Below are 15,144 nucleotides of genomic sequence, written 5' to 3'. Positions count from 1 at the left end.
ATTATATTTTTAACAAATAAGAAAAAAAAGGACTATCCAGTTCCTTTTACAATGTTGTCAATATATATGAAGGAATGTTTGTTTCTGAAAAAAAAAGGAACAGATTATTACTCAGTACTGTAATGTGCAGTACAAATATAATTGTATTATGCTATATGATGTAATATGCATGCAGCCTTGAAAATCTTAGTAGATATATATCGTACTTATTGGCATGAAGCAGGTTGATCAATTTTAAGTACACTCATGTTTCTGTCCGTAGTCCGTACCAAGATCATTATTAATTGTTTCGTTTTGCTTGCAAATTGCAATTGGTTGTCAGCTAACCACTAACAAAGAACACATGCATGTGTTGTATCTTTCTTATCCAACTCTGCTTGTGATCTGTTAAATTATTAGGTAAAACCCGTACGGTTTTGACCTATATATTGCAAAGTTATATGTTGTTATGTCTTATTTTTTTGTGAGGAACAAAGTTAATGTATCTGGTTTGCTGGTTCTTATAAATATATGAAAGCAATGCAATGGGCGTCAGTTCATGAGATACTTCAGAGAGAAAAATAATGTTGGCTCTCCAGTCAATCAGCTAGTTGCTGCTTCTTTTCCCCTTGCTTTGGTAAAGCAGTGTAAAAAAATGAACAAAAATATGAATAATCTCCTAGTCTGTTGGAAGCTTGAACCTTACTAGGTGCCATTGATTATATATATCTAATTTGTAAGCTAGCAGACATTTTCTTTTGAAGAACAGAAGTTGATTAATTCAATTGCAAATTAAGGAGGCAGAATAATTAAATTTTCAGGATGACGGCTGTTGTAACTGAAAATTCTCCCCATGTGTGTATGAATGTTCACCCTTCAACTACTTTTTGTTTAATTTCTATCCGAATAGCTTCTGAAACGCCAATAAAAATTTAAGCTTTTTCTTAATTCTCTCCAGATTGACTTTGGATCATTTCAATGATGCACACACACGAGGGGCAGCCACTGATTAATGAGCCAACAAATTAAAGAGTGTACTAGCATCAGAGTTCAGAAAAGGATGGCCGACTTAGATTATGTCAAGAGAATATGAAATTTTGAAGCTACAAGCAGTTGCTTCTTTAATAATGAAGGTATTGTCGTTGTATAAAAAACATGTATGCTTTTTATGTTAGATCTCTCTTATATGAGACCGAATAGATGATGTCTTACGACCTTGATTATGTGCTCTCGTATTAAGAAAACTTTTCTGACAGAAGATTCCCACTAATAGTATCTTTCATTAGATTAATTGTGATGATCAGGAACCCCCACATTAATTTGGTAACCTTAACTAGGCAGACATGCAGATATTGTTGATTTCCATCATACACACATTTGCAATTCATGGTTTATAAGTCATTTAATTTAGCAATACTTTCACAACAAGAACTATATATTTAGATTATAAATTCTATAAGCAAAACTTCAACCAAGGTCTCTCAGTATATATATCATTGCAAAAATATAATCACAATTGAAACTGGATGGCAGTTACATTGTATTGATCAAATACAATCAATATGAGTTGTGTAAGAATCTACAGGACCATTCCCAAGCGAGACTGAAATTTTGAGACAATAAATAAAACCTTATGTATGATGTATAGATGTATACCTAACTGATCTTGTGGTCCATTGCATCACAACAATATATATGTGTATGGCTTTGCAAAGTACATCAAAGGCACCCAAATAAAAGATCCTGTCATGCTCATGCCTCCACTCCAGTCTAAAAAAGAAAGGGACAAAACAAAAGTTAAGTGCAACCAATTAAAGTATATGAACCCCTAAGCTTTTTTTTAACAAAGCATTTGCCCACTAATTAAACTAGTGGCACATCTCCCAGAGATGGATAACCTAAGCTTTGTCAAACATTGATGGGGTGGTGTGCATGACATCTCTAACACACCCCAAACAAAGCAGCAGATTGATTAATTAGTTGCGTACTAATTAAACTGCACAAGAGTACAGCTGTTGTACAGGTAGGTGTTTGATCACAAGAACAGAGCCAAGTTCCTTTTTTTTAAATCTGCTCATAGATGAATTAAAGGAATCTCGCATAGATTCTCTGTTAGTAGCAAAAGCATTAATTGGAATATTATCATGGCCTCCCATTCCCAGATCATCTGGTGACGGGAAATAATTAAGTCACTCCCAAATCAGGTAGTAGGAAATATATGTCTTCTTAGAATCAAACTGAATGAATCACATTAATGTATAAAAAGTTAAGTATCTACGTATATAGGCACCTATTACAACCCTCATTATTTTGAGTATCTAGGAGCAAGGTCGACATAAAAATCTATAACAAAACCCGGAATAGAAGAAATATACTCACTCTATTCCAAAGTATAATGCACAACTATTTTTAGATGTTTCATAATACAAAACGTACATATATGCATGTAATTAACTAAAATCTTCTGAGCAAAGGCTGAGATGTTTCATTCCATTATTAAAAAAATAACTAAAATCTCATCTGTACTAAATTAATTTTTAAAATCACTTACTCTTAAAATCTTTAATTTTATTGGGAGCATGTATTTATTACGATGATTTATTGTTGATGATAACAATTATTTTTTTGTTTTTGGATTTAGGGTGATTATGTTTTATATTTTGAAGTAGAGAGAGAGGTCTCTACACAACAATCATCAGACTTCGATTATCAGTTAACGACATGGGCAAATTAAGTTGCATGATTAGAAAAACCGTCTTGATTGGTTAGTATAGCTATTCGAGCAAGACGGTATAGAAATACGAGCCATGAGTAGGAGTATTGTATTGGGGTACATGCATGCATGTGATTAAGATCGGTTGACGTAATTATCTATGATAATTACAGGTGTTTGGTGCTAGCTCCCGCACGATTAAGGCATCTTCACTCAATAATTGCTCCATTGATAATTGCGTTAGTTGTGATCAGTGTGATTAACCAGTCGCTGACTAGCAGTCGTTAACTTTATAATATACAACACAAATGGCTTACGCTGCAGCCACATTATTCCTTCGATTTGGATTTGTTCCATGACAGGTGTCGACTCCAGAACTGCCCAAACAAGCTCTGCTAAACAAGCCTACAAGGTAGTAGCAGCAAATTAACCACATACTAATAGCGTCTTATATATGGCAATTAAGACTCCAAAGTACAATCTCTTGTGAAGTTATAATATAATACAGATAGCATGACCGCATACAGAAACAGATGTTACAGAACACAGCAGGAAACATTTTCTGTAAAGGTAATTACAGCACCAGAGCAAACGACGAACATGTTGTAATCCTCACACAGTGCAGAGTTAGAAACATTCTGGTCAACATATTTTGCTTTATGACAGCGAGATATTGGAGGTATATACGACACCACGGTAAATTGACACAGACATTTTCAGCGTGTTCTTGAGTACCCAACCCAGTTCACATCGCTTCACAACAGTAGGCAAGTGATGCATGGTCCTCTTCTACCTGGTCAAGTAGTATACCAGCAGAAAAAGCGCAACGAATGATGCTACGAGGGTTCCCATCCTCCGACTTGATTTGGTCTCAAAAACCTATATCGTAGACATCAATTGCGGTCTCAGCAGAATATACGGATGGTATGATGGAAGGAAGATTGTACTGTGTGAGTGTTTACCATCTTGAACTTGTCCACTGTTCCAGACAGAAAACCCCTTGACGAATCCATATCATTGCCCTGGATCAGGCAAGATGTCAACATAATAGAACTCTAGAAGGATATTTTTCAAGGAAGCAAAAGTTAAAAGGATAAATATAAAATACCATTCGGTCTAGCATACGGTTATGAGTTTCCACCTCTTCATGGATATCACCAGACAACTGCAAGTACGTAAAATAACCTCAGTAACCATCCATATATGATTGTCTGTAGATCTCTCCAAAGAAATGACAGGGTAGAAGATTCGCATAGCTATAAAAACTAGACACAACCAAACACTGGAACGGGACCAGCAGTCCAGCAGTCTGTTGATCCATAAGCAGGAGCAAAACACCATAAACTACTGAAGATATTATTACTCATTTCATTCGTTAATTCAAGGCTCAGACCTTTGAAATGTCTTGGTAAGACTACAAAGAAAATTGATTAGGTGTGAAGAGGCCCACAGTTACATAAGAATTACATCGTGTCCTCTATCCAAAGATTTATTAAAATCTTCTGTTTTGCTGGCTACTTGCAGTTGAAACAAAATCTTCTATAGTCCATTCATTAGCTAATTTCTAGCACTAAAACCTTTAGAGGTAAATCAGTCGCATGTTAGAAACATGGATCAGATGAATACCAAAAAGATTAATAAAATCATTGGCATTGGAGCTGCTTCCAAAAGTTATCACAAGGCCCATTAGATTACTCAGATTCCTTCTTGGCCATATTTAAGCATAAATCTCATGATCAAAAGCTGCGCTGTAGCACTTTCCAACACTTCAAATGAAAATGGTCCAAGAAGCACATGGTTCACAGTTATCTAATAGGTGGCCACGAATGAAGTCACAATCAACAAAATCTTTCGTTTTCGCTATTACAAATGTAGTAGTTGCTTTAATGATCCATCTGTGCAGCACGGCTTAATACAAATATACTAATACGAGTGATTATGTCAAAAAATCAAAACAGTAATTCTTCACAAGTTTACTGGCAAAACTTAGGGCAAATCAGACGTCCAATAATAACGCAGCAACTTACCCGCTTGAGAATGCTGACTCGATCCTGCAATCCATCAATAGCTTGATCATTCTCATTCTCATCTATCTCATGTGAAGAATAGGATGTTGCACGGATTCTGCCCTCCTCAATGCCATCAAAAAGAGAAGTTCTGGTGCTGCGGTAGTTGCTAAAATTTCCATGAAATAATCAGCGTGCGCAAAGCATATGATGGAAATAAAATGCAAAGACACATGCAAACTAAGCAAACCATATAAATAAATATTCAATCTGTTACATAGAAACATTTACCGTGGTAGTCTACATGGATATACACTGAGCAATCATAATTCATGAATGCATTTATATATGTCAAGTATGAAGGGACGACATTACTAAAATCTCCCAAGTTCACAAAAACAATAGCTTTTGACACATGTATCAAAGAATTAAAAACAGAAAGAGAATATGCATTCAACAAATTAACTGAAGAAAAACTATGAGCCAAAACAATCTCAAGCCATAAATAAACAGGTACATACTACTGATTTCTATAGATACCTTCCACAATACTAACAAGTTCTATTCATCTTAATAATGTTCAACTCGAATTTATAGTTATGAATATCATGAAAAGGTTAATACTTGTTATCAAATATATTTGACTGACAAAGCTAATACTGTGTACTTTTGACTTGGATAAACAGCATGTGTGAGTTAGTAAGTTCTTAGTGTTAGCAGGTAGATGATCACAGGCCATTCCTAAACTGGAAACTGTGCATAGTGAGTAACAAGCTTTTAGAGCAGACAAAGGCTTGCAGCTGGACATAAACTCCATCTGCAACCAAATGTCAAAATGTCAATATCAAGTAGTAGAAGTTTAGAACAAGCTATCCCACTGTACAGATCCTTGTTAGGGCCTTCCCTTTTCTTTGATTCCTTATACACTTCCACTGTTTACAAAACTAAGATAGAGAGCTTGGGACAGAGCAGGAGTGATAAAAATAGAAATGTGATCCAATGATCATGAGTTGGTCAATCTACCAGGTGTTTTGTTCTCCTTCTATTCATTTACACAAAAAGTTATTATTTGAGTTTTCTTCTTTGTTTTATTAAACTGACACAATGCAGGAAGTCGACTTCTTAGGCCACAAGATTCTCGCTACTATAAGTATCAACTGGCAGCAGGATGAAATGGCATATAACTAGTTGCTTTTAAGAGTAAAAAGTCACAGACCTAAAGCTCATTTAATGGTAGTATACACATAATCACATATGAGCAAAGTAAATATACAGCAGCATAGCACATGCCTTCCGAAATCAAACTTTTGGATAGTGACTAATGGCAATTGAAAAGCATGAGGCATTCTTTCAGGTTGAACCAAATTGCCTTGCACAACATTTCATCAATCTTTGGTGGAAGCACATCAATGTTCAAACATGTTATAAAGGATGCAAAGCTAGAGCTGGCCAGCAAAAATAAGTAATTGTTTCCGGTGATTCATATCAATAAGTTGCTAACTACGGAATCATGGGAGCTTTCCCCTGGCAAATGTCTTACATCAAAGGATGCAATCTCACAACTAACAGATAAAATCCCACGAAGGAGTATTGACCTTCCTAGCATACATCAGAATTGCTGTAATCACACGATAATTTCACATTATAGTTTTTTTTCCTGAGAGAATTTCAGCACACAGTTATAGTAGATATAGAACCCTAATGCAAATATACAAATAGCTCAACCAGCTAGTCAGTCAGTCCTACCAAATCATCCGTGCTCATCAACCCTAACCCGGTAACTCCATTCACCCATAGCATCAAAATCGAAAACACATCGAAAAGTTAGTGTGCAGTACTTGCCTTCTCGAGTTCATGGCTTCCTTCTTCGGCCGCCGACTCAAATCAACTTCCCTGCAAGAGAGACAACGCCGCGCTGATCAGAACAAAGACGCCACCCAGCCATAAAAAAACAAAACAAAAAAAAATAATGGACTAAAAATGGAGGGGAAGAAAACGACAAATCGAGAGATGATCTGGAGTCGAGTCCTTACCCTTTACCTCTCGATCGATTCGCGCTGGATCCGCGGCGCCTCTAGAAAACGTTAGGGCGCGGGGCTCCCCGACGAACCAGGCGGCGGCGATTGGCGGATGCCGGAGGAGGAGGAGGAGGCGGCGCTGCGTAGGCTGGTGGCAGCACCGGAGCTCCGGGAGGCGACGCGGCGACGGCGCCGGAGGAGGAGGAGATCGGCGGCGGTGGAGAGGAGAGGAGAGGAGAGCGATTTGGGGAAGCGATCGAATGATCGAGAAGTGCACGCAGTGTGGGGCGTTGGAGGTTTTGCTGCATGGCAGGCGCGTAATTTCAGTCCAACTCCAAGAGTATTTTCATAAATAGTTCTCCCCTATGGGCTATGGGCCATCTCAATTTGGATAGCAGACCAACTAGGCCCATTAGTTTGAGGCCCATTAATTTAGGACATCTCGAGCAGACAGAAGCAGGAGGAGACCAAGACACCGGCCATGGCTTCCGACGACCTCTTCGAGGGCCTACCACCTCCCGCCGCCGCCGCCGCGCCGGCCGCCGGAGGAGAGCGCGCGCCTTCACCATCGCCGCCTCCGCCTCCGAGACTGCCCGCGCTGAAGAGCGCTCTCAAGCGGGACAAGCTCTCTTCCTCAGATGCTGCCGCTTCCTCACCCGCTGCCGCCGCCGCCACGGATGCCGCAGCCGAAGGACGTGGTGAGCTCTCCTCTCGCGCTCTTGTACTCCGTGCGAAATTAGATAGATGCTTACTGCTACTGCCGCTGCGTCCCCTGCTCTGCGTGGTCGGCTTTGGGAATTCGGATGCACTCCTGTTCGTACGAGTACGACTAGCTTGTGTTCTTTGTTGTACATTTTGTCAACGATTAGTTGCTGATTTTTCATCGCCTAGGAGCTGAGAAATTGAAAGGTTTTTCATCTGGCTAGAAATTCATGGCTTAATTTATGAATTTTGTGTGGTGATATCCTGATGCGAACTTTGTTCATAGGAATATTTTCTAGATCGGTATTAGGGTTTCCCAGTTCTCATTTGCCACATCTCACAAGGAGATTAACCATAGCATACAGATGCAGGGATGTTCCAATTGTTAATGTTTGGTCTGTGTGGCTTGAGATCAATGACTGCATCAGCCAGAATATGTTAGCTGTGCAAATTACTTGTGTCTTTTGCAGAACTAAGGTATAAATAGTTGAAGCTCTTAGCCCTGAGACTCCCTGTCAAATCAAGTGTTAATGTTTCCTTTTAGGATAACAACCTCTTCTCTTACATATGTTTGGCTTAACATTGTTCACCAATATGAACTCAAAATAAGCTCCGAGTATGTAAGGTGTGACATAACTTAAAACAGAAGATGTTAAATTAGTTCAGTTATGAAGATTATACACATTTGATCTGGTTCAGATAAGCTTTGCTTGCCCTTTTTTAAAAAAATCTTAGTGCCAGGGTTTACTGCTGCCTTGGTCCCTTGGAGTAACTCAATTGGGAATATAGTGAGTATTGTTGATATTATCACCACCAGGTAATTCACTGGGATTTTTTGTGCTTTGTTTGCGAGATTGTGTCTTGCAAAGATTAATGTTTCGCTATGTTATGTGTTGATTGGAAGTTGGAACGTTAACAGAATCTGGTGACATCTCTTATAAGTTTGGCTTATATGACAACTCTTCCATCTGCAAAATGCCATCATGTTTTACTACTAACTCTAGTTTCGTTAGTTTCGTTAGTGTGCTAGCACTGAATATCTAGTCCTGCTGACAAGATTTATGGGTGATTGAAAGTTGTAATGACTCCTTATATCTGAAGGTTTTTTATCATCCAATTATTTTCCACATGATTTTTTTTAATTGCGAGCGACTTTTACAGTCTCGCTATATTCCTATAACAACAGCAGAGATATTTTACTTGCTTCATGCTCATGTTCTAAACTTCTAATATTCATTATTTTTTTCTTGTAGCTCCTGAGAAGCGACTTAGGTTTAGAACTACTGTTGATGCCTCAGAAACGCAAGTCATTGATGCTATGCACAAGATAACTTCACACATACGGAATCCTTCAAAATTCAGCAAGGCATCAAAACTAGCTCTACAGCTTATTGAGGCTGGGAGTGTCAAGCCAGGGACAATCAGTCACTTCTTTGCTATATTAGAGGCTGCAATGTCTTCACCAGGAGCTTGTAATGAGCCTTCTGTACGTGCTGATTACCAGGCTTTGTTTAATGCAGCCCAGGGTGTAACAGAGGTGAAGATTTTTATTAAGTCTTAGTGTTCTCTGTTTTATGCAGTTCCATTATACCATTGTATCTTGTACTTATAACTTGTGGTGGATTTGCAGTGTTTCAACCAACAACAGAAAAATCAGTTTGATATATGGGTGCTGCATGCAGTGGTGGCAAATGATCTTTTTACGGATGACAGTTTTGTGGTGAGTGTATTGTGGTGGTGCCTGCGCTGCTTATTTTCTCTATCAAATGTGAAAAATGCATTATTATTGTTTCTGGGCTCATGTCTATGACACAGCTTGTGATTTGAGTGCTTGACTAACGTACTTGATACTGTTTTGTAGTTCTCAAAGGCTGTAGGGAAGATCAAAGATGCCATCTCAGCCCTGCCAATCACAACAGTGGATGATGACAATGATGAAGCAGCAGCTCTAGCAGCTGTTGAAAGTAATAACACAGATGATAACCCGCAAGCTGCGGCATCCAACTCGTTGCCAGATGATAGCACTCATGCTGCAGCCTCCAACTCAAGTGAGGAATCCTCTGATCCTTTTGGTTTGGATGGTCTACTTGAGCACAAGTCAAAGAAGTCTGAAAAGGCTCGAGAGAAGACGGTCGCCGCTCTAAATAGGAAAGCAGATGAGGATGAATCAAAGAGATTTCTGAAGTCACAACGAGAAGCCCTCCTGAAATGTCTAGAAATAGCTGCTCGGCGCTATAGGATTCCGTGGTGAGTTCTCTTGAGATAGAACATCATGTGGTTATGCTGTTAGCGGCACATACACTACAATTTCCTATTCTAAATTCTCCTTTTTTTTATGTTATCAACACATATTCAACAATTTTGTGTTCTAATTCTCCTTTTTTATGTTATCAGGACACAGACCGCCATTGACATCTTTGCGAAGCACGCCTACGACAACATGAACCGGTTCACGACGCAGCAGAGGGACGCCATCACGAAGCTGTGGAACTCGATCAAGGAGCAGCAGATCAGGCGGAAGCAGGGCAAGTCGGTGAGCGGGAAGCTTGATGTCAACGCGTTCGAGTACCTCCAGGAGAAGTACTCCCATGAGAAGATCAGCATCCGCCATGCTGTAGGCGGTGGCGGTGAACGGCGCGCCACTCAGTGGCTCGGCTAAAACTACGAGGTAAGGTTGCTGTCTGCTGATGTACACTGGTGTGAGGTCGCTCAGCGGAAGAAACTGCAAGAAACTCGATGATTATTCCACAACGACGGCATTCATTTTGAGATGTTGTGTACATCAGCATGGGTTGTGAGTATGTGACATATACGGATGATGCAATTGCTTGGAATTTTGATGGCAAGAATGCGATTTATACTTTGATGATATAGCTGGGCAGCTGGCTGGCTATGTACATGGGTACGTTGTCATTGATGGATCTCCATTCTTGTGATCTCACCTATCTTGTAAACTTGTAGTAGCTGAATGAGAGGAGAAGAAAGAAAAAAAAAAACTCCCATTGGGATGGATGATGAATGAGTCTCCATAAGTCCCGTTGCTCGTGCAACCGTTTGCACGTGTGGCGTGCCAATCTCTTTTCGTCGTCGTCTCGTAATCTGCACGAGCACACGATACATTCTACGTAAGTTGCGTATAGTTTTGGTTAATACGGTCAAACAGCCAGTGACCAAGCAGGCATTATACTTTCTCTGCATGCATGTGTACTCTGATACTACCTTTTTCATGGACAAGAACCAAGATCATATACTCGAAGTCTGCATCATTCAGATAGTCAATCGACAGTTGCATATCATAAATACTACTCTGTAGCCTCAGAAATTAAGGAGAAGTAAGCTAGAATGCGGTTAAGGAGATAGGGGACAATAACTGCTTGGAAGAAGAAAGAAAGAAAAGAAGATCGAAATAAAGCAGCAACAACATGACAGGATGATCAGAAAACGAGACGCGGAGAAGAGAAGCAAAAGCATAGCAAGCAAAGGGAAGAATCCAAAGGAGAATTAAGAAGATTAGGTTGGATTAGTACATATAATAACAATAATCCTATAGTAGGAGAGAAGGCCGGATAAATCCAATGGCAGGTGGTCGAGAGAAGAAGAAGACGACGACGAGGAGGAGCAGCGAGAGAGGCGATGGAGACGGACCGTGCAAGGTGCGGCTGTTCGGCGCGAAATGGTTTCTTTATGCAGCCCGCCTACGTACGTGCACACTCAACTCACTTCAATTGATAGTATAATTTTAATTTAGCTGCATTGATTGATTGGTTCATGCCTCACTCTTGACTGGATCTCCTCTACTGAAAATGTAGTTTCTCTGCAAACAAAATGTACGGATTGAGATCAAATGCAGTCACTGCTAGAACTGCAAGTCAGTGACGGCACATTATCTCATCCATTCATTTTTTAGATCAAGGGTGTAGATCAACTGCTATAGTACCATCGCTACAGTAGCTGTGAAATATTTTTTACGCGTGAACAGTGCTCTAAGGATCTCAGCCCTTAGATGCAACTTGGATGGTCCTAGTGTGACTAATTAAGTTGCAGTCACACTAGGGACTGCACCTGAACCAAATCCAAAATGTATTGCTCCCTCTCAGGCTCCCTGTGGGTTTCGGTATATAACATTTAACCGTCCATCTTATTTAAAAAAATTAAAAATATAAATTACGCATAAAGTACTATTCATTTTTTATCTAATAACAATAAAATACTATTCATAAAATAAATTAAATAAAACGAATAGTCAAACGTATAACATAGAAACCCACAACTAAACTACGGGCCTGTTCACTTTGATGCCATTTTCAATCTTATCAAATTTAGGTAAAGTCGCAAAAAAAGTGGCTACATTTAGTTTGCTGTCAAATTTTGGTAACTATATAAGAAATCCTGCTATGCCAAAATTTTGGTAATGCAAAAATTTGATAAGGTTTTTTTTTGACATCAAAGTGAACAGGCTCTACAATTATAACAGAACAAAGGGAGTAAGTTTTTTATTTCCTTCTCATTCTTGTACTGGACAAATCCAACAGTACTACTGAAAAATTATCAAGGTTCAGTATAAGTATTCCACGGCAATTAATCTAGCTAGCTAGTATCCTTTCTGAGGGCATATATAGGATATGTTCATTCTAGTGATTATCTTTCACCTGCAAATTAAACTTCAATGTTCATGAAGATGTTGGTGGTAAGCAAAGTGTAGAAATTAAACTGGACCGTTTCTGCATATTTTCAATGAAGATCAGATTATATTACTAGTACATACGTACCAATATTATTTATATATATAGTCATTATCTGCTCCATGACAACTGATCAATTAAGGAAGACTATACAAATCACATGGCCATGTTGTACACTAATATTTCTTTCTTTTTTCTGAAGGTGATATATATACAGTAGTAGAATTGATTAGTTTAAGCTGCAGGTTAATTAGCAAGTGAGTCGTAGTAAGGCAGAGGACGTTGGCCTTCTTATTCAACGCAGCATTAACACGTTTGCTCCCCTCGAACCAGACACCCTACCCTACCTGTCCTCCTCTCTTCTTCCTCCTCTCCTCTCCTTCCTCCTCTTATAAATCCACCTCCTCCATCTCAAGTTGCACCGCTACTAGCAGCTAACCTACCTACACTACACTACACCACACACTACACTTGGAGAGAAGCACACGTAGCTAGAGTGATCGATTCATTTTCTTGCTCGATCTTGATCGGTATGGCTGGTGCTACGGCTGCCGGCGCTGCCGCTGCCGCGGCGGGGACGGGAGCCGGGTCGCCGTGCGGCGCGTGCAAGTTCTTGCGGCGGCGGTGCGTGCCGGAGTGCGTGTTCGCGCCCTACTTCAGCTCGGAGCAAGGGGCGGCGAGGTTCGCGGCGATCCACAAGGTGTTCGGCGCCAGCAACGCCTCCAAGCTCCTCTCCCACCTCCCCGTCGCCGACCGCTGCGAGGCCGTCGTCACCATCACCTACGAGGCCCAGGCCAGGCTCCGCGACCCCGTCTATGGCTGCGTCGCCCAAATCTTCGCCCTCCAGCAGCAGGTACTATTTCATTTCATGGATGAGAATGAGATGATCTCGTCGCTGCTCGATCGATCGATCGATCGCCTCTCGGATTTGTGACTGATTCGATCGATGCTACATACAGGTCGCGATCCTGCAAGCGCAGCTGATGCAGGCGAGGGCGCAGCTGGCGTGCGGCATCCAGAGCAGCTCGCACTCTCCGGTGAGCTGGCCGGACAGCGGCAGCATCAGCGCGCTACTCCGGCAGGACATGGCGAGAAGGCCGCCCGGCGGCGCCCTCGACGACTGCTTCGGCGGCGGCGGCGCGCTGCTGCCGGAGCTCATGGCGGCCGGCTTCAAGGACGACGTCGCCGCCGTGCAGATGCAGCAGCATTGCTCCAAGGCGGTGGACGCCGGCGAGCTCCAGTATCTGGCCCAGGCGATGATGAGATCAACCTCCAACTACTCTCAGTAGAAAGAAAAATCAAACAATGCAACGCTTTGCATGCAGGAGTTAGAGAGTGGACAAGCAAAAATTTAGCCTGTGTACTACTGAACTTTTTTATCAGTGCAACGTCATAGTGAAGCAATTAGTCTGCTTCATGATGATGATTAGTACGTAGTACTACTAAATAACACTAATAGCTTCTTGCAACAAGGTCTTGGTAATGACATCACACATCACTGGACCCTGGCCATGCATGCATGTCCAAGTATAATCTTGCTGACCTAGTTGGTGCAATCTTCTTATTTCCAAAATTTGTTTGAGTGTTTAGCTAGGTTAAATCGAGACAGATGAAACAAGGTTCTGAATTCAGTATCTATGTGTGTCATTTCATATGTGTCTCAGGCGATGAACTAGTGTAAAACTGCATTAAAAATTTTCTGATCTATCCCTAGTTTTTATAATAATTTCCAGTTCAACTTGTTTCATATAAGATTTAGAGACATTCTCCTGATTTCAGTATAAAAGGCGATCATGTGTCTTGCTGCAGAAACATATATGTGCAGCCAGCATCAGCAAGTGTCTTTTTTTAAGAGACATTATTGTTACTACTGCATGAGCCAGAAACTTCTCAAGTCCTATATTGTTCTTGTTATGGAAGCAGATTCTCACTACTTCATGTCCTGTCCAACATGTTCTTGATAAGATTTAAAATGTTTCTCAGCCATGGTTGATGTGCAAAAAGGTGTTCATGTCCCTTGTTGCAGAAACACTCCCATCAACAATCGCCTTCTTTTAAGGAGAAATATTACTATTGTAACGGTCGAAGTAAACTGAAAATAATTATAAATTTTGTTTTTTTTTTATGAGAAACTATGCTACTAGAAGTTAGTAATATAACTTGAGAGTGCCGAAAGTTGAAGAAACATTTATCACATAACTTTGAGTTGCCACCAAGTTTTTCTTCTCTAGAGACCCTAAAATCATTTTGTATATATATATATATATGTCCTAGACTGCTGCTGATAATCCTAGTTTTTTTTCATGCCATGCATAAGGATTGTCCCCTTGATTAAGGGCAAGTATGAACTCATCAGCCGCAGCTACCACCGTTTACTTTCCGTTCCAATTTTAATTACTGGAGTATGTTCTACTTAAATGTTGACCTTAGCACGCATGCACATGAACAGATACACGGTGAAAGGTCCTGATCCCAATGGTTGATTAATTACTTTGCAAAATTGAGTGTGCTTTGATGGTTGACCAAAGTTAACTACTGCATGCAACTAGTTAATCCTGCTATAATACATCCATGTTGCTATGCTAGATAGGTTAAATCAAATAGAACTTAGCACTAATCACACTGCCATTTTGAAAGAACTGAAGAAATGTTAATTCCAGTATAGTACCAGTAATCCTGTGGGATGGCAATCCCATTGCAATAATTGAGACAGAAATACACTAGTATATTAATAGTACATGTTTGTTTAATTTAGTGATCAGATAAGAACAGTACTACTAGTAGGTTTGTAGAAGTACTAGCATCTTGGGACTCTGCAATTTAATTCAGACATGTTCACTGAATCCATTACAAAAGGCTAAAAAGTTAAGGTCAGAAGATACTAGAAGCTAATAGCAATATCTAGCCAATGAGCAGCTAACCTGTCAGGTCATCAAACACTTAAAATTATCTAAGAAAAGGTCATCAAATACTGCTGCAAGCAAACAAAACCCTGCACATATAGAAGCTCATTGTTTAGTTAATTTAGGGCGCTGCTACAACCT

At 40.2% G+C, this 15,144-nt stretch overlaps 3 protein-coding genes across 6 annotated transcripts; 2 read left to right on the top strand and 1 right to left on the bottom strand.

Annotated features, from left to right (window-relative positions):
• Window positions 1-3,118: 3,118 nt before the first annotated feature.
• LOC4331172 (bet1-like SNARE 1-1) lies at window positions 3,119-6,978 on the bottom strand. 4 transcript variants are annotated; one of them, XM_015770712.2, is made up of 6 exons: window positions 6,732-6,978; window positions 6,541-6,591; window positions 4,720-4,867; window positions 3,801-3,857; window positions 3,655-3,714; window positions 3,119-3,571 (listed from the first exon to the last, which is right to left on the bottom strand). In XM_015770712.2, the coding sequence occupies exons 2-6, from the start codon at window positions 6,552-6,554 to the stop codon at window positions 3,482-3,484; spliced, it is 369 nt and encodes a 122-aa protein (XP_015626198.1). In that variant the 5' UTR covers window positions 6,555-6,591; window positions 6,732-6,978; the 3' UTR covers window positions 3,119-3,481. The 4 variants fall into 4 exon arrangements, with proteins under 4 accessions (XP_015626198.1, XP_015626199.1, XP_025878784.1 ...); XM_015770713.3 differs by having other exon boundaries at window positions 4,720-4,855; XM_026022999.2 differs by having other exon boundaries at window positions 6,739-6,978.
• A 196-nt stretch (window positions 6,979-7,174) lies between these two features.
• Window positions 7,175-10,430, top strand: LOC4331171 (uncharacterized). Its single transcript, XM_015770710.3, has 5 exons — window positions 7,175-7,414; window positions 8,672-8,955; window positions 9,049-9,138; window positions 9,280-9,665; window positions 9,813-10,430. Exons 1-5 carry the CDS (start codon window positions 7,198-7,200, stop codon window positions 10,075-10,077), a joined length of 1,242 nt encoding a protein of 413 aa, XP_015626196.1. The 5' UTR covers window positions 7,175-7,197; the 3' UTR covers window positions 10,078-10,430.
• A 2,093-nt stretch (window positions 10,431-12,523) lies between these two features.
• LOC4331170 (LOB domain-containing protein 16) lies at window positions 12,524-13,838 on the top strand. Its single transcript, XM_015770711.3, has 2 exons — window positions 12,524-12,953; window positions 13,060-13,838. The coding sequence occupies exons 1-2, from the start codon at window positions 12,633-12,635 to the stop codon at window positions 13,387-13,389; spliced, it is 651 nt and encodes a 216-aa protein (XP_015626197.1). The 5' UTR covers window positions 12,524-12,632; the 3' UTR covers window positions 13,390-13,838.
• Window positions 13,839-15,144: the final 1,306 nt, after the last annotated feature.

The sequence above is a fragment of the Oryza sativa genome, chromosome 2, assembly GCF_034140825.1.
Source record: "Oryza sativa Japonica Group chromosome 2, ASM3414082v1".
Lineage (NCBI taxonomy): Eukaryota > Viridiplantae > Streptophyta > Magnoliopsida > Poales > Poaceae > Oryza > Oryza sativa.
The sequence above is the reverse complement of the archived record's forward strand: the minus strand, read 5'-3'. Positions and strand labels throughout refer to the sequence as shown.